Source organism: Hippoglossus stenolepis, chromosome 15 (genome assembly GCF_022539355.2).
Source record: "Hippoglossus stenolepis isolate QCI-W04-F060 chromosome 15, HSTE1.2, whole genome shotgun sequence".
NCBI classification, from domain to species: domain Eukaryota; kingdom Metazoa; phylum Chordata; class Actinopteri; order Pleuronectiformes; family Pleuronectidae; genus Hippoglossus; species Hippoglossus stenolepis.
The window spans coordinates 17,703,126-17,730,974 of NC_061497.1; the positions used below are offsets into that span (position 1 = coordinate 17,703,126).

Below are 27,849 nucleotides of genomic sequence, written 5' to 3' on the forward strand. Positions count from 1 at the left end.
GCTGAAAAGTGGATGCTACAATAGCTAAAGCCTCCATTTTGGCCCACGCTGTTATATAATCATTTAACTCATTGTTAGCACAAATCTGACAACACATGAAAATACCTCTACGAAAGCCTGTGGCTGCTGGAAGCAATGCAGTGGATGTGATTGATCAAATCCATCCAAAACAGAAATGTAGCTCTCCTCTAATGCCGAGCCAGGCGTTCCCATGTAACATCCCCAGCCAGCATTTGTTAAGTGTTTTTCGAAAAAAAAAGGAAATAGCTCCATTAAGTTAGAGCCATAAAATCCTAAAGGACTATTCCTGACTTTAATTATTGGCATATCAAGACCAAAATGTAAAACAGCTCGCCACCGCAGCCCACACAAAAGCATCCAAAAACATTTTTATGAATCAAAACACAAGTGGGCCGCTGTCGGGTGAACTTGTTTAACTTAGCCTGCGCTTTAATCTGAGGGGCATTAATCTTCCACTTTTCAAAATAAGCACATAATGTAAAGTTAATCTAGGGCAAATGTATCCGTGTCGGTTACCTCACCACCGCCGCAGAACTGACGCAGCAGCTTAGTACGAGCAGGTCCCACAGATGAGGGGCCAGCGAGCCGTCCGCCGGCCAAATGACAGCACTTGTTTGCTTGGCATTCCCATGGTTTCCATGGGCAGGGGCTGAAAGGAGGTGCATGTATGTGGTTGTGTGTGAGGGAGAAAAAAAAGAGGCGACTGCATGTAGGATCAATTTGTTTACATGAACATGTCGTGCATATAATTGGGCATGTGCATGGGGAGTTGGGAGTGCTTGTGCTTGAAAGTGCTCATGCTTGTTGGAGTTTGCCTGGGCTCGTCTCGATGACAATCCCATCGGACCCGCTGAGCTGCATCACGCCTCCTGTGCGCCGCAAGATTGGGACGTCACTTCATTCACGGGTTCATTCCTCTGAAACTGCAGTGACACAATACTTTCTGGCAGGTTCTGTGTGGGCGTCGATGTGGTTCCCTCTTTGGACAGAGACTACACTGGTCCCATTGTGTTTTGCACTGACACAAATGCTTACTTGACCATTTTATTTGTTTGCAATTCAGGCTGGGCCATGACACGGGATCCTGGGTGACAAAGCCTTTAAGGTTGGCTGTCCAAACATTTGAAAAGAGACATATTATTCTTATATTAAAGAGTTTTTTTATGAAAAGGTTAACATGCTCTAATGTTCAGAAAACAAATCACCTTCCTCACACTGTCCATTTCTGCAGCTCCTCTTTTCAGCCTCTCTCTAAAACTCTTGTCTCTGTAAGGCCACCCTCCCCTTTAAGTCCAGACTGCTCTGATTGGTCAAAGTGGGGCATTGTGATGTCTCATGAGTATCACCTACTGATGAGGAGCTTCAGGATCAGTGTTTTCTGTGAGGGAGAGCAGCTGCTTTTACTGCACACTTTGTATTTTTTACCTTTTTGAATTTTTCATACAGAAAAAACCTACATAACTCACTAGAGGAAAGAGAAAAACAGAAAAAGCACAACCTGTGTCCTTAAAAAGTAAATAATAAAGCAGTGTTTCTAACAAACTAAATTTATGTTTAATTCCCCCCCCTAAGTGCCTCTTAGCTGGGTGTGTCAGGGTGTTCAGCCAGTTCACCGACCAAAGAGCTTTCACTGGGAGATAAGAGCCTTCATTGTCTGAGTGACCCTGGCTGAGACCGAGTTGGCCACCGCTCTCTCCTGCTCTGCATAACGCCACATTAATAACATTGTTCAGAGACCTTGAACTCCTTTATCTGACTTCCAGCGGAGAGAAAGAAACTCGCAGCCACTGTGTGTCAAGTGGAAAGCAGGAGAAGGGCTGGGAGGGGTTGATTGGTGGAGAGGTTTCCGATAAGAAAAGACTGATGGCATGAGGAAACATTTTTTGCCACAACGTTGGCTCATCAAGTGAACATTGTTGGTAGAGGCGTGTGCAGAGCGAAATCTGTTCACCAATTGCTGAACCTTGACCTCTGATGTCTTCAATGCATGATGGGCCAATCAGCAGACAGGTTGTGTTGAGACGTTGCCATGAAAAACAAAGATGTCAAGGACGACCCTGAGAAGTGACATCTTCTGCTTTCATGACACTGAAGGAAGGTTAACCAGTGCTTTGTTTGAACATTTCTACTTTCATGACTTCAGTACAATCGATGTAAACGTACCCAGGGCCACCAGGCTAGAAATATTATCCTAACGGTGCCGGGGCAGGTTTGAGTGAGTGTGAGAATTATTTATTCAATCTGTGTTTCTCTCCGTCCACCGCCTCATTCAAATTGAGGGGTTTCCTTTGATTATTTTGCTTTCCCATAGATTATTTTACCTTCTCAAGCTCATTTTCCTCTCACTCTGACTCCATTCATTGCTTCTATTTTATTACATTACATTCATTCTTCTTCCCTTTCGCCACTTTTCCAGCTTTCAATGGCCCTTAATTTAAACCAGCTGTACAGTTTATCGACCAGAATGCTTCTGATGTTATTATTCATATATTATTCTAGTTATGATTGCTGTTATTGCTGCAGTATAAATTGGCACAAGGACATTTGGTTATGGTATAGTCATGAGTTGAGGATTCCCGAATGTGCTCCTTTCGGTCTTCGTAGACTAAAATAGTTTTTTGGGGATGTTGGTGAAAACAAATTCATAACATATGTAATACAGAGACTTGGGCGCCACTGACCACGGACTGCAAGCAACAGTTCTGTTCAATAGAACAAACCTCAGTGTTTCCAGGATGTAGCAGAGTGGTGCCGCAGTCAGCTGAGACACACATAATAATACATGTTAGAGTCTTTTGGCTGTGGCGAGGGGGGCCTGCTCTTCCTTCTGCCAATGCCTGACCACTGAAACCCAGACAGCAGTTCTCCCACCCAACCCCCTCTAATGGTGCGTTCACGTCAAACGCGTTCCAAAGAGAGATTACACACAATGTCAATGCAAAGACGGGATTTCCGTGTCTTTGGCCACAGGCAAAGCAAATGGGGCATAATTCACTTTAGCTGAAATATTTGAACTCAGGCAAAAACTTCTCGTGACCTGATGTCGGGAAAACCAATCAGGACAGAGAATGAAGCTCACCGGACTCAGGTCCTGGCACCGACCCGAGCTAGGGGGTGATCACACCATCCACTGGTCAGTTTCCGGTAGCGTTGGAAATGACAGTCATCCAGACACAGCTCCTGGAGGAGACAGTGAAATTCCCCGAGCTGTGTGCCTCCGGATGGTTTTTGTGGACCCACACACAAACAGCGCTGGATTCTCTGGCGTTTACACAAAATGCACAACTTGCATGAGTAATGTGAATAAACACAAATGAACCCGTCAACGCAACGCACTATCCTACATGATAAAGTGGTGCACTTCCTACAAGTGTGCTGCTTTGTTTTTGTTATAGAATCCAGGAACAACGTATGGATTTTGTCGGCAGCAGCTTTCAAAGTGGATAAATGTTCCAACAAGAAAAATAAACATTTTTGCAGATTGTATCTTCACATAAATTCAGAGGGGGATCCTCGTACAAGAAGAAGGGGACAATATTGTTCTCTCATCTTACCCACTGAATGTGGGTGAGTGTATTAATGCTGGGATTGTGTTCCCCTCTCTCCCCCGGCTTGCTCCAGGCTTTCTGCCAGGTCCATACAGTAAAATCCTGAGCCTGAATGGAGGATAAAAGCTGCAGCTGTGGAGGCAGCAGGCAGTCAGACAAAAGTAAATGGAGTCATTCTCCAAATCAAGGCCAACTTGCTGGACGGCTGCTGCAGTTGTAACCCAATTATTCCCAGGCCACATGTTCTGAAAAGCAGGGACGTCAGGCCGAGGGGGAAGCCCTCCTTCTTTCTCCTGCAGCCACCCCATAAAAAAAACACTGGAGGGGTTGAGAGGGAGGGTGGCGCGGAGAGTAAGTGTTATTCCATATGACCCAAGTGTAAAGTCCGTTTCACATGTTGTGGCTGTGGACGAGGGCTGACATATGTTGTGGTATGGTGGGCTGAATACTCTAGTATGCAACTGGAATCCCGATATGAGAGATGACAGGGAACCTACGAGAGATAGAGATGATTGGGTGGAAGTTGAATGAAGGAAAGTTTTCAGGTTTATGTCGACTGCTTCACGTAATTTATTCTACGCTTGAATTTTAAAACAGCCCCAAGGTTATTCAGTAGTTAAACACTCACAAGGTAAATCCATGTAAAAGCACTGAGTGATGATATGAGTATGGTGAGGAGTAATGACTGATGTGAGAGTTTATATAGTAAGCCACTGCACAGAGTGTGATTGGTCAACTTCTTTGACCATGTGTTGGAAATGTCACGCCCCTTACCCGGAGGCATCAGCTGGTGAACACACTGCAGCCACAGTGGGATGTACTGCAGTACCAATTCAAGCCTGACATGATGCAGGTTTCTTGACCATAGAAAAACATGCCATGAATGCATAGCTGGCATTGTTTTCAGTCACGGACATTGAACTTAGCAAATCTTTTACATGCACTGAAAATCTATTTATTACAAGAAAGGTCCAAACCTAAAAAGATTAATCGGCCTATAAGGCCCTTTGGTCAGTTTATTCAAATGTATTAAAAAGCCATGTAGTCGTTTAATTCAAACGAAAAGATTCCAAACAGTAACACTGGAGTCCAAAGATATGTCATGATCTGTCATGCAGTGTTTAGTTGCATGTTATTGCCCCCCTGTGGTGGTCAGAGGTGAAGTATTCAACACCACCTGCAGGTATTTGCAGCCTGAATGGATTTGAAGATTAGTGAGGAAATTATTCATTCATCAGTTGGAAAGTTACCAAACCTAACTACGTTAAAAAGAACAAAAAGTAAACAAAGATACATGGATTATAGTGGTTTCCTTTCTTTCTCTTTCATCTGGGTGCATGTGATGGCCTTTGTCTCCATCATGTGGTTAAAGACGATCACCACATTACCTGCAACTCGAACTTCAAGTTCTCCAGTTACGTCAAGTGAGTGCTGGTTCCTCAAGTAACCTGATTGTTTGACTTTTAGTTTTTTTCCTTGGTCCACACCCCACCCATGTTATAAATGTTCCCTGAGGCCATGCTGATTGTTTTGTTGTGTCTGGCGTTTCCCTCATCATATTGTAGATCACAACATTCAGGTATTCTTTGTTCATCAGTGATGTCGCTGGGTCATTACACCTCCAACCTGAAAGCAGAGCAGAGAAAAGAAAGAGGTAAATCAGTGGCATGATGTCAACAACAGCCAGTAAAGTGGTTGAGTTTGTATCCTAACAATGAACTGGTAATTTTTACCTCTTCCCTCCCTGCACCACAGGGTCAACCTGGTGATGAGGTTACCAGCGGCTGCAGCGAGGTCATCCAGGTCATGTAGGATAACTGGCAAACAGTCAGATCTGCGTGCCTGCAGCATGTTATCTGCCGCAATAGATATAATCACTATGATAACTGGCACGCCGATCCCTGTCATCACCTTCCAGCCGGTCGTGGAGAGGGCAAACACGAGGGATTGCAGCAGCAGGAAGCAGAGGAGAAGATATGAAAACGGCAAACTGTGCACATGTGAGTCGTGTCAGTTTCTTTTTTCATCAAAGAATAGTTGGGATATCTCTTAAAGGTCCAGCTCTTCAAACCATTTTGTTCCTTGTGACCTAAAACAGAAACTATGGCTGCTCATACCTGCCGGCGCAGTTGCAGAGAGAACACGGCATAAGTACGGGTAAAGGTGTGGCAGGTACAGGATACCACAGCAGTTTACCAAGGAGGTTAAAGACAATTGACTCAAGGGGATCTAAAACAAACAGAGGTTAGGATGAAAGCGTCACACAGTAAGAAACGTACTGGTGCACAAGTCAAAGCGGGAATGAAAATACAGCAGAAGTTACTTTCACAGAAAACTGTGATAAAAGCAGCAAAAAGCTTATTTTCAATCACATCATGTTGTGTTTACTGTCAGGTGTTGCACTGTAATCCATAAAAAAACAGGAGAATCATGTTACACTGAAAAGATGCTGCTATCAGTTGTTTACATAAAGGTTACAAATTCACTTTTGGAATATGAATGTTACCCATCAGCTGTTTGTAAAGGATGCATCTTTGTTTGGTAGCCAATTACGCCTTAGTTTCGGCAAAGATGATTTCAGATCCCGACAAGTCCGGCAGGGCTCGGACAAAGATTTTGCAGTGAGGGGTTCAAGTAGTGCTCGGTCACATGGACTGGTCCAATCCACTTGATCTTTTTACCCTGCGTGTGCCTGTAATCGTAGAAAACATTGGGCTGTGTTCGGGTTTCGGACCAATAAACAAAGCGCCCGTCGGGTTGGACTCGGACTTGCTTATTTTTCTCTCTGGCTCGGTCGGGTTCGGACAAAAAATAGCACCCGACCTGCACGCTAATGTGCACACAAGTGCATAGATACCGACTGGCTTGGGGTTTGTAACTAGGGTATGTGGCAGTTAAGTGTGACTTGGTGGCACCCCCACCCCCTGAGTGAGCCCATGCTGTCTGTGGTGCTGTAGATGGACACTGCAGTTGTTTATAGCATCTGTAATAATAATAATAATATTATATTAACAGTAGAGCTGTTTCATGTCACAACTCAACCTCTCCCATGTGCCATACCACAATGTGACAGGGTATTGAAACTGTTTTTTACTTTTCCAATAAGAAAAAAGTACCTTAAGATGATCTCATCATAGGACAATAGATGATAATAAACCTTTGTATCTCTTAATAACGTGTGCAAAATGTCACAAGGTCTAACTTTGAGGTAACATTGAGTTTTTTTTCCACTTAAGTTTTTGTGTTTCAGAGTTGCCTCTACTCTCTGACATGTTTGCCCTGTTTATTCCTGCTGCTGTCTGTATTTAAACTGACATGGAATAATTGTGCTGGATAAGTTATTTAGCTAATTTCCTAGTTCCCATTCTGGAGAGCTTTTGTTGATAACTTCCTTTGGATCGTTCTCACGAGCTGCTCTTCCCTGGCGTTCGCCCGCGGCTTTGCTTCTGTCTTGAATAGTGAAAGAATTCTTATAGACACAGAACCTGGATTATCATTTTAGTAAGTGGCTCAGTGAGAACTTCAAGAAAACATTCTGGGGATGTTGCCTTTAAAGGTCATATGAACACGGAAATACAGAAAGAAAACAACATGCTTGGTTCTGGTAATTATGAGCCTGCATGCAATCTAGGGTGTGTCCTCACGCCTCTCATAAACGAGTGCCGTTGAGGCCACCAACACTTAAGTTGTCACTCAAAAGGATGGATTAAATGAGTCTGGGTAGATATGGTAATTAAATGCAACCTAACTGGTTGGTGGAGGTGTCCAATAAATCCTCATTATTGTCAGACATAACCTTGAGTAACCGAAATCATCTGTACAAGGAAGACGTCCACGTGCAGGACAAACAGATGTAAGAACTCAAGTGTCCTTCTTGCCCTTGGCCTTCTCAGTAACTTCATGTCATTTTTATGTTGTAATCATTGTGCGTTAACTTTTTATATAACTTTTATATAGCTTTGACGTTGTGTTCATTTTATTCATTGTTGTTTGTCTGCTGATTGTTTCTCCACAGCCACAAATTACCCCAATTGGTGGTTATAACGATATCCACATAACCCTCAGTCCTATAATTATACTGCAACACTGCACGCACGCACACAAACAAACACACACACACACACAACTATACTTTTCAAACTCCTCTCTCTCCCCCGCCTGCATTGGAGCAACAATGGTGTTGTTGACTGATGTTCCGATGTTTGAGCCCATGATGATTGTAAACGGCTGACTGAACATTCAGCACTACACAGAAAGACACGATTAGACAAAGTCTGTATTTATACAAAAAATTTATAAATTAATTAATCAGATGTGATAATCAATTTACCAGGTCGTGTCCTTTAACTTTCACTCACAACCCGAAGCGACAAGGCTAACGATGATGGATGTAGAGGTGGAAGAGCTCCGGACTAACACCGTCACCAGTATTCCCACCTGCAGCCACTGGATTGGACAGGATGGCCTTTTCCTGGAAGACATCCCCGAGCCACCTTGCCTTGAAGGGACAGACAGACGGAAGGAAGTCTGAAAGAAATCCAGCTGAGAATACAGCGTATTGTAGAAGAGTGACGGTGCTCACCTCCAGCAAGTTGGAAGGCAGAGCTCAACACGTCAAGGGAACACATGAAGAAGTTGAGATTTGCAAGGGACTTTGCAGAGGGGCACATGCAACTGATTTCACTCGCTCTGACATTGTCTCAGTTTCCATCGTCCAGTTGTGGAGGGGCGATGAGTGGCAGTTATATGATTTATACAACAACAACAGAACTCTCATTTAGAACTACAGTAACAGTCCTAATTGTTTTCAATATTGCAAAATTCACCCGAATGAATACTGTGCTCAAAACAATAAAGAATGACTATGAATCAATGCTGCTTCCGTTATATGGTTTATACAAATAATATTATATTTTAAGACCTTGGGTTTTGATGAAATGTGGCTGCTTAATAAAGTTAATACTGACTTGGATTGCAACAGACTGAATCAAGAAGCCCATTCTATTTCTATACAGTAAAAAACGGTTAAAGAGAGTAAGAAAGGGACGTGAGAAGATAAGAAAGAGAGGAATGAGAGAACGAAGGGGAGGGGCCACTGTGCAGTGCAGATTAACCATATTAGTAGAGAATGACAGTTGGAAAGTTAGGACTCTCCTCCTTTGTCTTTTAATCCCTCTTTGTAAAATTCTCTCTCTCAGAGATCAGTGAATGAGGCTGAGGTCACAATGAGAAATGCTGCTACCAGGAACTGTTGAGACATTTTTGACCATCCTCACACATTACTGTATATGCCACTATATATTATGTATATAGTGTATATTACATTACATCTGTACACCATTAGGAGAACAGTGCCTGTCTAATTCCACATATACTCCCTTCTCTCAAAGCAATACACAAGGTCAGGTTATGGATAAAGGGCCAACTAGCAGTACATTGTAGTGTCTACACTCAGGGACCTTCATATCTAACTCAGATGCCCAGACAGAGAGACACCAGAATCCAGCTATTTTGCGTATTCCACCAGTGGCAAGACGTAAAGACACAACGTGATTTAGGAATGCATACTTTAGGATAAACTATCCAATAGGATGCAACATAGAGTGACAGCAATTCTAGCCGTTCATGGATGTGCTGTTGGAATGGGTGACGCAGGGAGAGGGAGATATACTGGGAGGCTGTGGGAGACATCTTCAGACTTGGGGTGGGGGGGTGACAATTGCTCATGTTACTCCTTAAGAGTGCTATAGGCAGAACTTCCACTGAGACGATGCAGATTTCCTATAAGACAAATCATTTATAAGATTAAATAAACAAAATGTTGTCGTTTTTGTATGGTCCGATAAAATTGCTGCATTGTACCCGATCCTCTTAGTCGACTGATAACGTATGACAGGGTTGTGTACGTTTTGTAATCCAAATGTCGCCATCAAACGTCTTAAAATGCACAATATACCTATACCAATATACGCTACCTGTTGGTTCCTGCTCCAGGTTGACACTATTGACCTTTAAAAAATGCAGTGGGTGTCAGTCCGCCTCTGTAACCTGAGGCTGAGAACAGAAACATTAGATCACCTGTATTATTGTTGTCCCACAGGTTTGTCGGAGTAGGCAGGATTAGCCGCAGAGTCATGCACCCTCATGTTGTCTTTGCGTGTGCTCACTGCTTTGGTGTGAGAGAAATGTAAACTACTGTCACGACTGCGCCCAAGTAGACGTTTGCCTCATGCAGGGCGGTAGTTGCGTGTGCAGTAGGGAGGGGGAGGCCCATCCCCAACATAGCCTCGGGGCTTTTTTGTTCAAGTTTGCCTCATTTGAACAATAAACATGGTTCTGCGCTCCGCTTGGCACCAGGTGACTCCGCGGGACGCAGCCACAGGAAACGACCGGAGAGGAAACTTTGACTATGAAGGATTATGATGAGAGCATAGCTTTTCTGGGGCAATGGGGACGTTTCCAGCAGGTCGTCTTCTTCCTGCTCTGCTCCACCATTGTTCCCAATGGATTTGGAGCTTTCACCCTCGTCTTCCTCACAGACGTGCCGAGTCACCACTGCCTGGTGCCTGACGACAACCTCACAGAGGACTGGCGCAAAGCCACCATACCAGTGGAGGTGAGAGCTCCATCGCATTCATTTTCCTCAATATACATGCGTTTCGTTTGAATAAGGGCGTAATAATTGAAATATTACAATAGTATATCCTTCATAAAACATTTGTATTCACTGTTACTTGATAAGATAAGACTTTATTAATCTCAAAGCTCCAGCTGGCTCCACGATTACAGTAGCCGTATCAAATAAAACAGAATAGAGTTAAGTAAAATAATGAAAGTGAAAAATAGAAGTTTATAGTCAATGAAATAAAGATAGAAAGTATATGCTGAGAACTACAGAACCAGTGTTTAATAGTAAATATCAATAGTTGCATGAGACAGAGAAACTAATACACACACGAAGTGGCAGTGATTAGAAAAGATAAAGAAGTAATTAATATGGGATATTGCACATGTTTGGTTATGATTCACATGAAGAAAGATAAATAACAATATTGCACAACATCTGTTGTTCCCCGAAGTTCAAAACCACACATAAATTCATTTCTTTGCTTTGACAAAGACATTTCTGCAGAATATTTATAATTTAAGAATACAAAGGTCAAATTCGTAGTTCTGTATTCTAATTAAGCAATTTTTTTCCTGTAGTGTAACTATGGTACACATATAATACAGATGCTAATATACAGCAGTGGCGTGGCCATATTTCGTGGTTGTATCTGAAGATAATAGAGATACAGGTATTGTATGGATATAGTGGCCAATTAATAACATATATTTCCTTTGTCTTATTATTATTTTACACAATATGTTATGACAGATAATATTACTGCAAAATAAACTCTTGTAATCTAGCGACTTAATGTTGTTTTTACCACTGTGAGGTGGTGAATGGGAAAGAGGAGCAGAGCAGATGCAGCAGATACAGGTTGGATGTGGTCAGAAATCTGTCCGCTCAGGGATTCGTTCCTGGCAGGGACGTCAACCTCACCGACCTGGAGCAGGAGGCCTGTGTGGACGGATGGAGCTACAGCACGGACACGTACAAATCCACTGTAGTCTCTGAGGTAAGGGTGTGTGTGGCCGAGACTGTGAGTGACCTTCTTGTCATATTTGTTTCTTGCTGTGTCCTGAAGGTGTTTAATTACCAGCTTACTGTCTCTGCATAGGCACATCAGCCCCTCCCTGTATATGTCTATTTTGTCCCTGCAGCATTTGTGTGTATTTGAAACTCTCTCTTTGTTCTGTCCGTACTGAAATTAAAGCAATCTCAATAAAGGTGTTGACAAAATGCCCAAAAAAATCGAAGGCTGGGCCCAGGATTTCTTAGGCTCGTCCACGTGTTGCATTGACCTGGAAAAATAATAAATATTTCTCTCAGAAAGCCTTAAAGGCAAACTTCTCCCACGTGCACATGTGGATCAAGAGATTTCTATTTAGGATGTGTCCTTGTTGTGCAATCAGCAATTGCACAAAACCTCCTTGGCGCAGGTAATCATATCTTGTTGCCCGTGCGTTTCCTTGTTCAACTGGTAATGCAACGATATTTCAGTTTCACCTGGTGTGCAGTGAAGAGTGGAAGCAGCCGTTAACTGCCACAGTCTATTTCCTGGGAAGTCTGAGTGGATCTTTCTTCTCCGGACTGCTGTCGGACAGGTACTCAAACACCTGCTCCATGTGACATACACTGAACACTGCGGCCTCCATTTAAGGTCAAGTTGTAATGTACGAGTTATTTATGAAGGCTGCAGGGCTTGTAAACTCCATATAGAAAGACGATGCACTTTTATTATACATGTGATGTGGCAATTGAAGTCTTGATATTTTTATCTTTCACCGTATATTACTTTATACATGGCAATTATTAACTTGTGTGCACAAAATTGAAAATTCATTTTGGGAGACTTTAGGTTTTCTGTGGTTTAATCCCCCTGAAACTGTGATTCTGCATCATGGGTGCTTTCACTTTTCATACTCAATTTGTGGTGCATAATATTTCTATACTTTTACTTCGATTCAATTTTGAATGCAATACTTAATATTTTGACATTTACTACTAGACTCAACTCAAGAACCCAAGTGTTTCCTCCACCACTGACGATATTCACAGTACAACATTTAGTCTTAGGCGACTGTACAATATATCTGGTTGATATTACTTGATTTATTTTACTTCTCCCTACAGATTTGGAAGGAAGCCTGTTCTTTTTGCCACCATAGCACTTCAGACGGTTTTTACCTTCATTCTCGTCTACTCTGCCTCATGGCTAATGTTAACCATCCTCCTCTTCATCAATGGTTTGGGGCAGGTATCAAACTTCGTAGCTGCTTTAGTGCTGGGTAAATATATACGCTTCTCATTTATCGTCACAAGATTTACAACGAAAGTGTAAATAACTTGGTACATTTCTCTTCCGTGTTCGACACACATCCACATGATTGTATTTCTTTCTCCCTGCGTGCAGGAGCTGAGATCTTGACTGGCAACGTGCGAGTCCTTTACTCATCTTTAGGCACGTGTTTAGGTTTCACTGTTGGCTACATGATGCTGCCGGCCTTCGCTTACTTTATTAGAGACTGGAGATCTCTCACATTGGCTTTGTCGCTGCCTGGCCTGCTCTACATCCCCGTCTGGTGGTAAGTTGCACCCACTACAAGGAAGCTCATATTTGTGTTTACTTACATCAGAAGCTCATGAATGGAATGCTTTGTCTCTTACCAAGATATGAGTTTATTTGTCAGAAAGAAGTTGAATCATTCATTATGGTTCCTGATGGAAAGAAAACCCACATCATCGTGACCAACAGTCTCAGTGGAATTAAACGTCAGGTGAAACCACAGACAAAAGAGCGATCAGTGTCCCATGCAGGAATTGGGATGAGCAGAACAAAGCTTATACATCAACATGTTTTACATGTTTTCATCATTGAGTAAGAATTTCCATAAAGAAATGATGCCACTGAAACAAATGTGGAACTAAAGTAAAGTAAGGTTTCAATGTCTTTTTTGATTATAAAGCGGGTCAGAGTGCTATTAATACTGTGAAAGTATCAAAATACTGAATCTACTGAGAAATGCACAGCCTGTATTCGTAAACTGTGTAAACTCTATCCGTCTGGTCTCTACCACGTGGAATGTGATCTTTCATGGCGGCTCGCAGCTAGTCAGCGTGCCCAGTGTCGTTTCTGTTACCCAGAGACTCGATGTGTAGCCTCGTTGTTTCCTGGTTCAACAGCAGTTGGTTGAGCGGGTGAGAGGCGTTTTTGTTTTTGCTCTCAAAGCTCACGGTGTGCAAAGAAACAAACTGTTCTACCTGGATGTCCTTTCACAGGGAGGCCTGCACATGCACAAACGTGCACACACATGAACAGTGACATAAACTTGAATCTGAACCGGCAGATAAACAGTTTGACAGTACCACACGATATTTGTATACATAGAAACGACTGTTTGCTGCTGTATATATAAATTATGTTTAAAAGGATTTGGTTATTTTTTTTAATGACCCACTGTGATCGATATAAATGACTTAACAGATTCCCAAGAGGAAAGTTTTAACTCGTCTCCGTCCTTTTTGTTGCTTTTGTTGTAAAGTTATTGTCTTTAGATCCACTGAAACTGTTGTGTAATGAGGCAGGTTCATCCCGGAGTCTCCTCGGTGGCTGCTCTCTCAGGGAAGAGTGGAGGAGGCTGAAGCCATCATGAGAAAAGCTGCTAAATGGAACAAACTTCAGGCTCCTCCCGTCATCTTTGAGATTAGCAGTGTAAGTTGATCTGAACCCTTTAGGCAGTGAGGCTGAGAAGTACAGTATGTGGATGAAATACAGAGACAAATCCTTTGTTTTGGGAAGGAATAATAATACAGAGCTCTTTTACAATGAACATCCTGAGCCTGAGGTCCTTGTATCTTGCAGGATGATGAGGATAAGACAGAGGTGAAGGAAAGCCACAATGTCTTCGACCTGATGAGGAAGCGCAACATCAGAATCACAACAATCCTTCTCTGCTGGGTGTCGTGAGTTTCACTTCATCCTCCATGTATCACATCACGCTGAGATCCTCTCTAACCCTGTCGACAGTTTTAGAAATACAAGCTACGATGGCTGAGACAGCTCAACATATGAAGAGAATCTATGAAGAGAATATCTTTCACTCTGGAAACACACATGTTCAGAAAAGGAAAGTGTTTTCTGAATGATGTTTTTCATGATTTACTTTGAAATACAGTTTTTTATATGAGTGAAGTTTACCACCACAGTTATGTGTTATGTATGTGTATATATATACATATTTATGCATATGTCCATGCATGTGCTTGTTTACATGTATATCTATCTATGTCCATGTGTGTACTTGTGTATGTGCATGTGCATGTGCATGTGCATGTGCATGTGCATGTGCATGTGCATGTGCATGTGTATATATGTGTACATGTGTATGTAGGTGAACATGAGTATGCATGTTCATAAACATCTGCATGTGCACATGTATGTGTATTTATATATGCCCATGTGCATGTTTATGTGTATGGGCATGTTTATGTACGTGTGAATGTGTTAAAGGTTATTTATATTCAGATTTCTGCTGTAGGTTCACCATGATGACCGGATACTTTGGCCTGTCCTTCAGCACGGCCCAGCTCCACGATGACCCCTACATCAGCTGTTTCATCTCAGCAGCCATAGAGGTTCCCGGGTACATCACCAGCTGGGTGGCGCTACGATATTTCCCACGACGATATGCTATGATCTGTGTCTTGCTCCTTGGATCAGTGCCACTGTTCCTCCTTCAACTTGTACCTCAAAGTAAGTAAAAAAAATACATCTTGACACTGGGAGATTTCAGGCTCTTGGGCCAAAGTAGAAATAAAACATAAACAGGCACATCTCCTCATTTCCCTGTTGTTTTGCAGGATTGTATTCACAATGATTCTTGGGGCCAAGTGATTCACAGTGTGGTGAAATTATAAACATGTAAAATAATTAAAATGATAAAATAAACAATGAAGCTATTCATTAATGTAAATGTAGCTTTCAACAAAGTTTCTTGCATTGAACTGGAGTCATATTCAAAGTACTGATAATTTGTTACTGGAGTTATAGATAATAGTTATATACTGTTAGTGGTAGTTGGAGAAATATGAAACCAAACCTTGTTTCACTGCCTTGAGGTGAACTGTATCATTATGTTGTTTCAGTGTCAAATGAGGTCTGGTTTCAAACATCACTGGTCTTTTAGAAAGGGCTTCATTCATTTTGACGAAATATGGCATATAATCGTGTGGGAAAATTCCAGCTGATGCACATGTAATAAAAGTAATAAGCTAATTTAATGATGGAACATTACGTACATATTAACCATGAAGCTGCATGAGCCTACGGCGGACACTAGGCCGAAACTACATGAACTATTTTACTGTGTCATACTTCACGATACCATGTACGTTTAATGCAGTATCACTGGATAAAAGGTATTTAGAGGCTGCTTCAAGTTTTGCAAGCCACCAGCTTTTCACGGTGCTCGCTCCATTTGAAATCCTAAACAACGTCCAAAACGCTGCACAAGGCTTCATCTGCAAATGACAAATCCATTTAATTCGCACACACTCATAGATAGCAGTCTCCTCAACACACCAGAAACAAGACCCATGAATTATTAGCCCCATTGTCCAGATACAGGCCGAAAATTGAAAGAGTTCTTTCTCGGACCATTTTTCAGGGAGCAAATGCAACCTTCCTTCCAGCAACATGGAAATCCGTTCTGTGGTTTTTGCATAATCCTGCTGACAAACAGACAGACAGACAGGAGTGCAAACAAAGCTCCTATAGGCAGTGGTAATTAAGAGCTCGGGGCTTTGTTGTGTTTCCACTGTGTTGTCTTTGGTTAAAAAAAAAAACTCTCCCCTTAACTTTCAGCTCTACCACACATGTCTCTTGTTCTGGAGATATTGGGTAAATACGCTCTCACCGCTGGCGTCTCCATGATATTTACCTACACCTCGGAGCTCTACCCAACGCCGCTCAGGAACACAGCCACAGGAACAACGTCCACTATCTCCAGAGTGGGGGGCTGCATCGCGCCGTTTGTGTTGAAGTTGAGTGAGTACACACGTTTCGCGTTTTATTTTGTGGCCCCTTTCCATCTAATTTCACCTCCCATAAGACCCAGAGCCCATTCTACCATCTAACCGTCCCCTTCTCCTTGGTTTAGGGATCTACCTGAAGGGCCTTCCTCACATTGTTATGGGGTCTCTGTGTGTTGTGTCGATTTTTGCCACCCTCTTCCTCCCCGAGAGTTTCGGACGACCTCTACCCGAAACTATTCAACAGATGCACAAAAGAGAAAAGTATTCCGCTTCAGAAATACATACATTTTTCTACATACTAAATTATACTGGCCAATGCATTGAATAACTACAGGAAGTGATTGAATTCAGAACACTACAAGTAATATTGTTTTTGTTTGTTTGTCTTTATTTCTTCTGACAGGATACGGTGTCCATGCATCAGTGGGGGGGAAAGAAACGTACACGTGCACTACCAGGACAGTCTAATATGATTATCAAGTGTTTTATTTATTTACAGTGACTTTCCTCTGTATCCATATCTCAAAGCACCTTACAATATTACAGAGTGGAACACAACAGTTCCCAGCAAGTGCAGGCACGTCGGAGAATAAAAACTCGTAGGGTGGAGCAGCCGTCTGCCTCGATTTGGAGGAGAGAAATATTTAGAGTGAAGTGATCTATGGAATTAAATAGGTTCATTGAGCTCTTTAAAACATTTTGTACACAGGAGGGGGGGGATCATTTTTTCAGTCAACTCTGCGTTTTCTTGGTTCCCAGCCAAACATCCACCAAGTCTGACGTCAATCGGTTGAGTGGAGGTTGAAAAAAAATCTAAATACCGACAGGCAGATAGAGATTCATTGATTTATAGAACACAACGCTGGTAATTTGTCTGAACAGAAACTTTCTGTTGTATTAACATTTGGGTGAACGCTGACTTTTCAATTTGGCTCAAGTATTAATTTAAATATTACAGTATTGCTTTGTATTAAAACCACATTATCTAATGATTGGTAGCTAAGATCATATTACTGTTCACTGCACGGTTCAGAGTGGTGACAGTGATCAGAAGAAAGTGACCTTCACAGATTTGCTTCAAGAGTGTAGAACTATTTCTCTTAACAAAGTAAATAAAAACACATATATAAAGATAATTAAATATCCTATTATGTTTGTGCAGCCATGGGAATCCGTGTATATGTCTGTGCTCGATCGATGAGTGTTCCGATAAGAGAATGGCAACAAAACAGAAAATGGCACGATGATTCTTTTAATATATCACTCAAAACCAAAATACCTTCATCATCAACACTGATTGTCTAAAGCGTTAGATACACAAGGGAAATTTGTGAATCATTGCAACCTTTTCCGGTTCAGAAAATTCTGATAATTCTGTCTACGTCGACTTTAATCTATTGCACAATGTGATGCTGTATGAACGTCTGACAATGAAGAGCTATCCAACAATACACCACCATGAAAAATAGGCAGTTTTTATTACCGACTTTCTCCCTCTCAGGTCAGTCTGTGCATTGTTTGTTCATTTACAAAGATTATTCAGAAATGTTTAAAAACGCATTTTAAAAGTGAAACAAAAGAATTGCAGCTACACTAAATGTGAAAATCAGTATATTTGAACATTCTGCTATATTATATGTACCATGTATATTTGTATCTATTCATAACAGTAAAGCAGCAGTTATGTAAGTGTAGTTGCAGTGGTTGCTCTCTCACGGAAGATATTATTCCAGGTCTATGGACATATTTCAAAGCATTATTATAATTATTATTTATATCATGTTCTTGGTCCTGTTGATGTCAGATACAAATAAAATTCAGTGAGGAACTGTTCAACAGCTGGATGTCAGTGCTGCTCCTCGATCAAGTGACCACTGGATTTTTCTTTTCACTGGAAATCTCCTCGTCTTCCTCGGTGTGTGTGGCCGTGTAAGGTGTCTTCTGACAACATCTGGAGTGAAGAAAAAAAAAACGGTGATGCACTTTCAGCAGAGCCGGCCCTTCCCACTAGTCAAGCGGCTGCTTAGGGCCCCACAGCCACCAGGGGGCCACAATAGTCATTTACCATCAGTTGAATTAGGGTTGCCAATGTATTGCTTACTGCTGAGACTTTGATCCAAAACTGGCAGCAATGATATTAGTTTGAAACACAGGGCCCCTCAGATACAGAGAAATGTTGCAGGTTGGACGTTGAAAGTAATAATGTTGCTGTAATATTTACCAGATGAAAAACATCTAGTGACCAAGTATTTATTCTTTTACAGTGTACTTTTAAAAAGTTCAGATGACTTTTGAATTTTGGAGTAGATCTGGATAAATGGGCACATCCATTTTTTTTTCAAACTTTCTTTAACTTGGCGATAGGGCATTAGTCTTGCGGAGATATGTAGTCTCCATGTGCCCTTCTAGTTATGGCTGTGGTGGGTATATATTTGATATAACATTACTATTAGTAGCCAAAGGAAATGACCCTGGTGGATGCAAAGCAGTGGTTTGTTGTGTGTGAACATACACTGAAGTAAATCATTTTAAATCTGGCTCTTGTGCAGCAAATTAATCTGCAAAATGAAGAATAAATAGTTGAATAATTGAAAATAAAGCTGCAGAAACACAGACCCAGAACTAAGCCAGTATAAACTAATGACAAAATCTATAAGAGCCCCAGTCTGTGGGAGGCGCTGTGACTGGGAGGTGTAAACTCACCCAGGGAAGGGTTGCATGTGAGTGATGGTCTCGGGCAGAGGCATTCCATAGCTCTCGGGCAGCAGGAGACTCAGCAACCCCGCCAGAGTCATCAAACTTCCCATGAGGATGTAAGGCAGCGATACGGAATAGCTTCCTGTGGCAGCACATCAGAAGAGGAGAGGGTGAAAAACAACCTCGGCTACAGAGGAAACCGTCGAGTGGTTCAAAACAAATGGGACAAAAGGTGAAGTTGTAAGAGACTCTGAAAAAAAGTGTGATTTAAAACCAATCCACTAAATCTTGGTCAGTGCTCACAGGTTCATCCAACCTGTGTGCTAATCAAGCCGGCTTTTGTTTTTACTCTGGGCACATTTGTTCTTGCAGGAACCAGCGTCTCGTTAGCATAGAAGAAGGAACTGCTTTTAAAAGCACTGGATCCCGATGATTTAATTCACTACCATGTATTAAAACATATAAGTAGTTATTATTCAGATAAATGACCAGTTTTAACCAAAACTTTCTATGGTAACATTCTAACACAGTCACTTTAGTTTGTAGTTCTTACATTTATAGCTCATTTGAAGAAGAATGACATTACATCTATTGTTGCCTTGATGCTTGAGTTTGATCTATTAAATGAATGAAAAGGGGAAAGGCAGCGGTGCGAAATTAAAAACTCCAGAGCGCCGCTGTCCACAGTGATTAATGTAATTCTTTATGCTTTAATTTAGGACATAATCACAATGAAGCTGCCATACTTATTATAAGAGTCTTAAACCCAAAACTATTTGAACCCAATCAACACGGCTGCTGAGTTTCCACATCCTCCCTGTGTTTGTGTTTGGGCGCTCCAGTTCCCTCCCACAGGACAAGGGGTACATGACATGAGGACTCTGAACTCGCAGCAAGTCTGACTGTGGGTGTGTAAACACTTATGGCCTGTACTGCGGCCAGCCACCAGGGGGTGATCAAGATGATTTAGCTTCACCTTTGAGGAGCTGTCAAGTTGTAAAATCATCATTAACAGTCTACAGTACGCAAACTAAAGCCTAAAACGCAGCTGGATATTTAGGATTCGTTCCTTGCACTTATCCCGTAGTGACCAATAGACGGCTGAGTGATGTAACATATACATACTGTACTTTGAGCAGATCTTAGAGCGTCCTTACTCAAGTAAATGAAGTACGGAGCCATGATGCTGCCTAATCGGGAGGCCATGGAGCAGGCGCCAATGGCTGTGTTCCTCAGCACGGTTGGGTAGACTTCTGCTGTGTAGGCGTACACGATGGCGAAGGCCGTCGACACGGCAAACTTCCCCATCATCTCCAGCGTTATGGCAACAGGAATCAGGTCTGGAGGGAATAAAACATTCATTTGTTCGAGGTTAAATGTGAGTTCGACAATTCGACAAATCAAACTAAAGTTCTGCTCTTATTGAAACTTGAATGATGAATGTCACCGAGGCATCGTACTTGCTGGTATGAGCTGTATGAACAGTAGAGACAGTCCTCCCATGGAGAGCGTGGAGAAGATGCTCAGTCGTCTGGAAACCCAGCGAAACAAAACCCACGACAAAGTGTAGGCGGGCAGCTCGACCACAGCCGACAGGAAGCAGTTGAAGTAGGCGTTGCCGTGAAGGTTCGCCGTGTTCAGGGACAGTGCGAAGTAGCCAATGGTCAGGGAGTTCCTGTGGGGATAATTGTTAAGGTCAGAAACAGAGTGAAACTGGTTTGTGTCCACGTACGAGCAGTTTTATCAGTGTTTCAATTCTGTGGCAAAATTGTAAACATGACAAATAAATTAAAAAGCTGTAGGGGAACAAAGAGTACGACTTTCACAACAGGGACATTGACAATGAATAGTGTGGATCACAAATACAGTTATGTGGACAATAAGATCAAAAGGACATTTTTGACTGATTCATCAGGTGGATGCAAAGCAAACAGTTTTCTGTAGGACTATTAATATATATATATACATAACTGCAAGACATGTAAATAGTCTATTTACTTAAAGGTTAAATAAATATGTGACTGTTGTGTTTACAGTGTGTTTCTGCTGTCTACAAGTGGCGAATAAGTGTTACTGCAAGTCTAAGAAACATTAACAGCACAAACAGGACAGTTACAATATTGCTTTCCGGCCATAAGCGCAAAGACACTTTAAATAATTGCAGTAAAAATAGTTGTTTAATATAATATATAAAAATCATAATTACAAGTTAAGAGGAAGGAGTAGTACAGATGAAGTTTTGGTGGAGAAAACAAAATGAAGGTATTTATAAGGACCCTTATTACAACAATATTCAGTTAAGAAATGAATGATTTTGTTTATAAAATGTTCAAACTTCATTTTTTTTTTTAAATGATGCAGGAGACTACAAAATAGCGATACCTGTTGACGAAAGCCTTGATATATTTTAAATAAAATATTATTAGCTGAAGAGGTAAAAATGCCAGTATATGAGAAGCATAGGCTTCGAGGGGAAACAGACTAGACTGGAAAAATGTACTTTGCATCCTTAATTAATTTTTAGTAAAATTTAGCTCATTCGCCTGCTGTGATTAGCTTTTGTTTCGACCAAAAAATGGGAAAAAAAAGAATCAAGCTGCATCTGTTTTCCGACTCAGCGAGGAAGTGAGCACAAGAAGAACTCAGTCATGCTGTGCAGTTACATAAAGCCTGATTTTGATCTTGGCCGCAGGCTTCACAGCACCTGACAGGTCATTATTTGTTGTTAAGGAAGCAGGTTGACATGCAGTTGAGATGATGCATGAACCGGCCGTCACCATGTGTTAACACCGTGCGTGTACTAAACGTCTACATGCCAGTGCATACGTGTGTGTGTGTGTGTGTGTGTGTCTGTGTAGCTGTGCAGGCGGGGTCACTGTACTAAAAGTGGAGGTCTCATGGGACAGCGGGGACTCACCACACCAGCCACAGCGTGAGCGAAATCCCGCAGATGTTTCGGGAACGCAGCAGATCGCAGATGTTGTGGGTCGTCCTCTCCTCGGACTGACGTTTGTTCTGTGGGGCAGTGGAGCGAGTGGAACAACAAACATTTAACAAGGACAGGCAGCAGTCCAGAAATAATGTCATTACAGAGGGAACATTGTGAATTCATGGCCACTTGCTGAGTGAACACATGCACGTGCACATGTTCACACAAACATTGACCAAACGTGTTCAGAAATGAATGCAGGGGAAATGTCCAATGTTAAATGAGAAAATGAGGCAGAAAAAACTAGAAAATAATACATTGTATGGTTTTATCCCTTGATCCCATTTATAGTTATCAAACTATTCCTTTATTAGTGCGGCTACACACTATTTGTTGACCTAGGCAACTTGGTGGAACCTTAAACTCCAGATTTTGTTTTGAAAAGGAAAAAACAATGACTTCAGCCTGAAGCTTCAGCAAAAGTTTGGGAGAGTAGAAAGAAATAGCATCTCCGCTTGTGGTGGCAATTTCTGTGAATCAAGCACAAAGTCAAACACTTGTCTGTCGGTCTGTAAGTTGAATCCAGCATCTGCAGATGGACTCACAGTACAATGTACAAATGAGCAAAGAACAGAGATGAGAGTTGTGTTCTTATAACCCACAGCCCCCTCCCATTGGGTGTGTAAAGGTATTTATTACCCTTCTGACGACTTATCAGGGTGGGATCTATCCTGCCTTCATGTCTCTGTGGGAGCCCCCCGGACCGAGACCCCAGATGTGAGATCCCAACCATTTGCAAAGAGACACCATAAAGTTAAGGCTTCAAGAGGCGATGAGGTAAAAGTCTCTGAGCAATAATCGTAAACATAAAGTTGCATTTTTTGGCAAACATGCTGTGCTCTAAGTGAGGTGCAATCTGGATGTGGACCTAAAGTGGCCCGTGTGGTAAATGGAGAATATCGTCCAAATAGTACCTAACAAATTCGGGCCACTTTTGGCACCTTTGGGTGACATGTGGTATTGCCAGATGGCTGGATGTGGGCCAAATCTGATTTTTGTGCAATTTTTCCTTGGATTGCCCAGTTTCCACAATTTTGTAACACTGCAGTGTCACATGTCTGTACACAGGATGACAATGCCTTGGGGGTTGAACATTGAACTGGAGTAACAGAAGGAAATCTTGGTTAAAATCTTACTAAAGTCTCATCTAGGTTATTGTTGATTGATGCGCAACAGTAAATTATTACACCAAACTGTTCAGTGCAAGGTTTGTACACATTCACACACCCAACGTGCCTAGAGAAACTGATCCACAGCGATTTTGAGCAGGGAAACCGGTTTGAACTGGATAGTGGCCTAGACACAAGAGTTGCAGGGATGCAAAGGGTTTCAATACTTTAATTTTCATTAAATACTGATCCCATGAATATATTAAAAGTATGTCTTACAGCATAAAACCCAAATACTACCATGAAGCAGCCACCTGAAGCTATAGAAGAAGAGAGATTCAACTCCACACTCACTTCCCCTGATATGTTCAACCAGATGTATCGACTTGAATTTTGTACTCCTACATCTTTATCTGAGTGAGATCTCACCTGCAGGGGACTGAAGATGACTGGCGGAGGCTCGATTTTGTTCCTCCTAGCGGCGTCTCTCACTATGGCCTCGGCCTCCTCCACCCGTCCCTGAGAGAGCAGCCACCGAGGAGACTCCGGGATGAACCTGCCTCGATATACAACAAGTGGACGGTGAGAGAGAAAGAAGAGGACAGCAAACTCGTTTTGACTCCTCATCTGAGTGACTCCATCAAAGTAAAACCTCCCCCCACACTAGCTTCCATAAAGTTAACATACACAGATTCCTTTTGTGGTTGCTAAACTGGCAAGACACAGTGATAAGATCGACATTTTTATTCAGTAGTTTTTCATATATTATTATTTAGTTTATAAAATTAAAGCAAAAGAAAAAACTGAAAATGGTCTATCTCAAGTTCCCAGAGTCAAAAAGCTGAATAATTTCACTTTAGATGACGTAAAACAATTTTTTTTCCATTTGGGTTAGAAAAATGATTTGATCTCTACAGATTAATTTTCGTTTGGACAAATAATGGACAGTTACAGCTCTAAAATGGTACAATACATAGTTTAAAAATGTGAAAAGGAGAATTTTTACAACCTACAAATAAAAAAACACATACAGTAGAAAAACAGATGGGAATGATCAACACTCCCCTGGCACTGCTACGATCAGCCTGTAGAAATCCATGCAGACAAACACAAGCAAACACACACCTACCTACCACCAGAAAGGCAAACAAAGCAAACCAGGCAGGTTGAGGACGAGGATGAGCATCCTCCAGTCTCTGATGAAGAAGCCCACCAGCGGCAGCAACATGTAGCCGAAGCCAAAGAAAAGACTCACACCCATCGTGGAGAAAATGGTCCGCACACGTGGGCCGAGAATCTCTGTCCCTGGAGCGCAAGAGAAAAGAAACACAAGGAATGCATTACACTGTCTTTTGCTTTGCCGTGAACCAGTAAGCGACTATATACTGTAGTTCTGAGAATCAATGAGTCAAATGAAGAAGTACCTAAGACGAATGCAGACACATAATTGGAGATGTGTCCCATCCCGACGACAAAGTACAAAGCGCAGAACACGGGCCAGGATGGAGAAACCGCCTTGATGAGTGCAAACACTGTCTTGAAGGCCAAGGTGACAAACAACACGATTTTCCTCCCATACCTGGACAAGACATAAAGCAGAGGTAAAGCACCAAGAAAGCATGTTAAGATCGAAACTTCATTCACACACATGCCACCATGAACGACTCTTTTTACAATATATTATACTTTCATTACATTTCAATGATTTCAAAGAGAAAAAGCTGTATTTCTTTGCACTTTTACTGAGCCTCCTATCCTCTTTTAGCTTATTGTTTAGTTTTTATGGTACTCTTAAAGTATGGCTCAAATCTAACTTAAACATCTCCCATTAGCCCTGTCCACCATTGGATTGCCAGACAGAGTTAGGGACGAGCTGGTGAAGAAAATTAAATTCCTACACTCTCAATAGTCAAATGTTTTCTTTACAGATTTGCACGGTGGCCGAGGGAGCAAATTTTTAAAACGACTTCATCCATTTGGCAGAAACGCACAGCAAATAGCGAAAACGGCACCAAAAAGTTTCCATGGGGACCCAAAAAAGTGATGAACCTGGCTGTAGTTAGGAAGTTATTGAAGTGTGCTACTCGCCAGCGGTGATAGAAGGTTGCATGTGTCGTCAAGTTGATGAAGATGTTTTCTGAGTTTGCTTTTGTTGTGACTTTTTGCAGCGCATGTGTCTTCAAATTGAGCTCTCTCGGCCACCGTACTTTTGGTCCAGACGAATCCACTACCGCAAGAGGAGTGAACGTTGGACTTATAATCATTTAGAGGTCACAGACAGGACCCCAGTGGAATGATAACATTGCTCTGAGTCTGCTGGATGTACACGAAAGCCGCTGTAGGTTAATGCGTTTTGCCATATCAGCTATATGACATGTCGAGCCTGTGGGAGTGAAAGTGTGTGTGAGCTCATTTTGAAGATCTTTTGCCTCCAAGTGGTCTAAAATCAACTACTTCTATTAAACCTTTCAAGTTTACTCCACCGATTTCACATTATAATCAATTGTCAGGCTCATGTTGATCGAATTCAATGCAGCCAAACTAATGATCATGTTTTCATATTCCACATATTCTATTTCCTTATTTATACCTAAGATGCACATTACCCATAATACAACTTCACAGCAGTCAGTGTGTCTAGAGATATAAGAATTGAACTACGAAGGTCGGCTAACCTCACTTCTTCTGATCGTATCTGGTCAAAGTGACTAAGTGATAAGAATTCCTCAGCTGTGTAAAATCAGTTGGTTTCCCCTCTAACAGGTGAAGACATGAAGTCGTAGAGCGAGTTCTGTCTCATTCATAATTGTGCAATTGACTTTCTCTCTCGTTTGGTTGATTTGGGAGGTGAAGCGTCTACAAACGATGTGTTCAATTCACTGGTAGACATTTTGATTATGGGGCTGAACCACATGCCATCGTTAATATGTTGAAGTTGAATCTGTTGTTGTCTTTCTTGTCTTGATTTGTTTCGTCTCTTTTCCAAGTGCAGTCAGTTTATCAATCCCTGTATGTGCAATATTATACATCTGCTTTCACCTATACTTTGACTTCCACAGGAAAAATGATCCAAACAGCAAAGGAAGTGTTTTTCATCCATTGTGCTGCACAGATGCAAAGACCTGACCTTTTACCGACAGAGTGACACTCTTGTTGTCACGTGGACATCTTCAAGAGGTCATGAGTCAAAAGTTAAAAGGCCCATTGCAAAGTCGGCCGCTTAGTGATTAACTTATTCCACAGCAGCTCGAGTTGACGCTGAGTTGGCTCTGACTGAAGGTGGTCTGTTGTTCGTCACCTGTCGGAGAGCTGCCCTGAAATGATGGAGCGGCGAGAACCCCACTGAAGAAGACAGAGGAGGTCAATGGGTTCTTCCACCTGTCCACACACCATGTTCCACACACACACACACACACACACACACACACACACACACACACACACACACACACACACACACACACACACACACACACACACACACACACAAACAGATGCTGTACCTATCAAGTAAAGTGTTCAATTCTGATTTGTTAGCTATAGAAAAACAGTGTCAAGGTCATAATCAATATCTTAAAGTGCAACCTGTTTAGATTCAGAAAGAGACAATAAATCATAATGTCCATTATCATAATTCTAATAAAGTAGAATTTAGATATTCACTCATTATTTCTGTGCCATAGCAGCGCTAATCATCTTAATTACTGTCATATTCCAACATGCTTTAATGGAGGTGGACAAAATATTTGAAACAAAGAAACACATTTTTCATATTTTATTTTCGGTTGTTGCTCTTGTTTTACCCTTGAATTTATTCTGACATCAAACTATAGTATTTCCAGTGAAGGGTGAACAAAAGTTATCCATCTCTGTCTTTTAGTATCGGACAGTTTCCAGTACTCTCGTGACTTTATGATGATTCATACGTCTCAGTTATGTTAAAAGGGACATATAGATATAGTTCAGCCATTTATCCTCCCTCATCCAAGAACTGTGCCACGGCTGCAGCCTCCTCTAAACAGGGGACACCAACCTCAGTTATGATGGTGGAGGTGTAGAGGCTCTGGTCGTAGTCCCACCCGTCCAGGCAGCCTTCTTTTGGCACCTCGCTCAGATTCACATCGACGCCGGGCACCAAGCCTCTCTCGGAGAAGCTCAGCAGATCATCCAGTTTGTATCTGAGGCACTTGCTGGGCACCAACTCTCCTCCGCCATCCTCCTCCAGCGGGATGCTGCTGTTCCTCCACGCCGCCGTGAGGTTTACGCGCGGCGGCACGACGCAGCGGTGCAGTGGTGTGTCGGCCACAAACACCATGGAGAGGGCGGTGAAGCCGTTGGGCACCACGGTGAGACAGAGGAGGAAAAACACCTGCTGCTGGAAACGGCCCCATTCTCCCAGGAAGGAGGTTGCCTCTTCATAGTCGCTCATGGTGCCTGCGGAGCTGCGCGTAAAGTGGGGCAGAGTTGACAAGAGACGCGCAGGACTCTGCAGTGGGTATTTGAAAAGAGGTTTTTTTTTTTTTTCTCCTCAGCAACGAAACCATCCCACCTCTTTCTCAGTGTTGTATTCATTTGGGGAAACCGGGTTTTGAAGGCACAACCCGAGATCCAAATAAAGACTCAAGCAAAAATGTCACTCCAGGGGATTCAGTCCACAGTGGGATAGGGGGCAATAAAATGCTATATGATTAGACCCAGACAATAATAAGTCAATGATTAAAATGTGTCATGAATATTTTTCTGCTTTATATCAATAAAACAAGCCCATAGTTCCATCAAAATGTGAAATTCTTCTGCTCTCCATCTTTTCCAAATTATAAATAGATAATGCAGTGGCTAAAT

At 42.0% G+C, this 27,849-nt stretch overlaps 2 protein-coding genes across 2 annotated transcripts; one reads left to right on the forward strand and one right to left on the reverse strand.

The window, feature by feature from the left end:
* Positions 1-9,747: 9,747 nt before the first annotated feature.
* LOC118122385 (solute carrier family 22 member 5-like) lies at positions 9,748-18,084 on the forward strand. Its single transcript, XM_035179082.2, has 11 exons — positions 9,748-10,185; positions 11,012-11,194; positions 11,680-11,783; positions 12,313-12,467; positions 12,593-12,764; positions 13,765-13,891; positions 14,042-14,142; positions 14,718-14,932; positions 16,043-16,225; positions 16,338-16,473; positions 16,616-18,084. Exons 1-11 carry the CDS (start codon positions 9,979-9,981, stop codon positions 16,683-16,685), a joined length of 1,653 nt encoding a protein of 550 aa, XP_035034973.1. The 5' UTR covers positions 9,748-9,978; the 3' UTR covers positions 16,686-18,084.
* On the reverse strand, positions 17,449-27,486 carry LOC118122384 (solute carrier family 22 member 5-like). The gene is made up of 10 exons (XM_047343598.1): positions 27,041-27,486; positions 26,306-26,406; positions 24,432-24,586; positions 24,141-24,312; positions 23,437-23,563; positions 21,827-21,924; positions 20,370-20,584; positions 20,067-20,249; positions 18,916-19,051; positions 17,449-18,163 (listed from the first exon to the last, which is right to left on the reverse strand). The coding sequence occupies exons 1-10, from the start codon at positions 27,434-27,436 to the stop codon at positions 18,076-18,078; spliced, it is 1,671 nt and encodes a 556-aa protein (XP_047199554.1). The 5' UTR covers positions 27,437-27,486; the 3' UTR covers positions 17,449-18,075.
* Positions 27,487-27,849: the final 363 nt, after the last annotated feature.

Coding starts and splice junctions, on each gene's coding strand:
- LOC118122385 (XM_035179082.2), top strand. CDS start 9,979: ATGAAGGATTATGATGAGAGCATAGCTTTTCTGGGGCAATGGGGACGT. Junction 11,195..11,679: donor AATCCACTGTAGTCTCTGAG/GTAAGGGTGTGT, acceptor ACGATATTTCAG/TTTCACCTGGTGTGCAGTGA. Junction 11,784..12,312: donor TCCGGACTGCTGTCGGACAG/GTACTCAAACAC, acceptor TTCTCCCTACAG/ATTTGGAAGGAAGCCTGTTC.
- LOC118122384 (XM_047343598.1), bottom strand. CDS start 27,436: ATGAGCGACTATGAAGAGGCAACCTCCTTCCTGGGAGAATGGGGCCGT. Junction 24,587..26,305: donor TCAGGGCAGCTCTCCGACAG/GTGACGAACAAC, acceptor TGTCTTGTCCAG/GTATGGGAGGAAAATCGTGT. Junction 20,250..20,369: donor CATACAGCTCATACCAGCAA/GTACGATGCCTC, acceptor TATTCCCTCCAG/ACCTGATTCCTGTTGCCATA.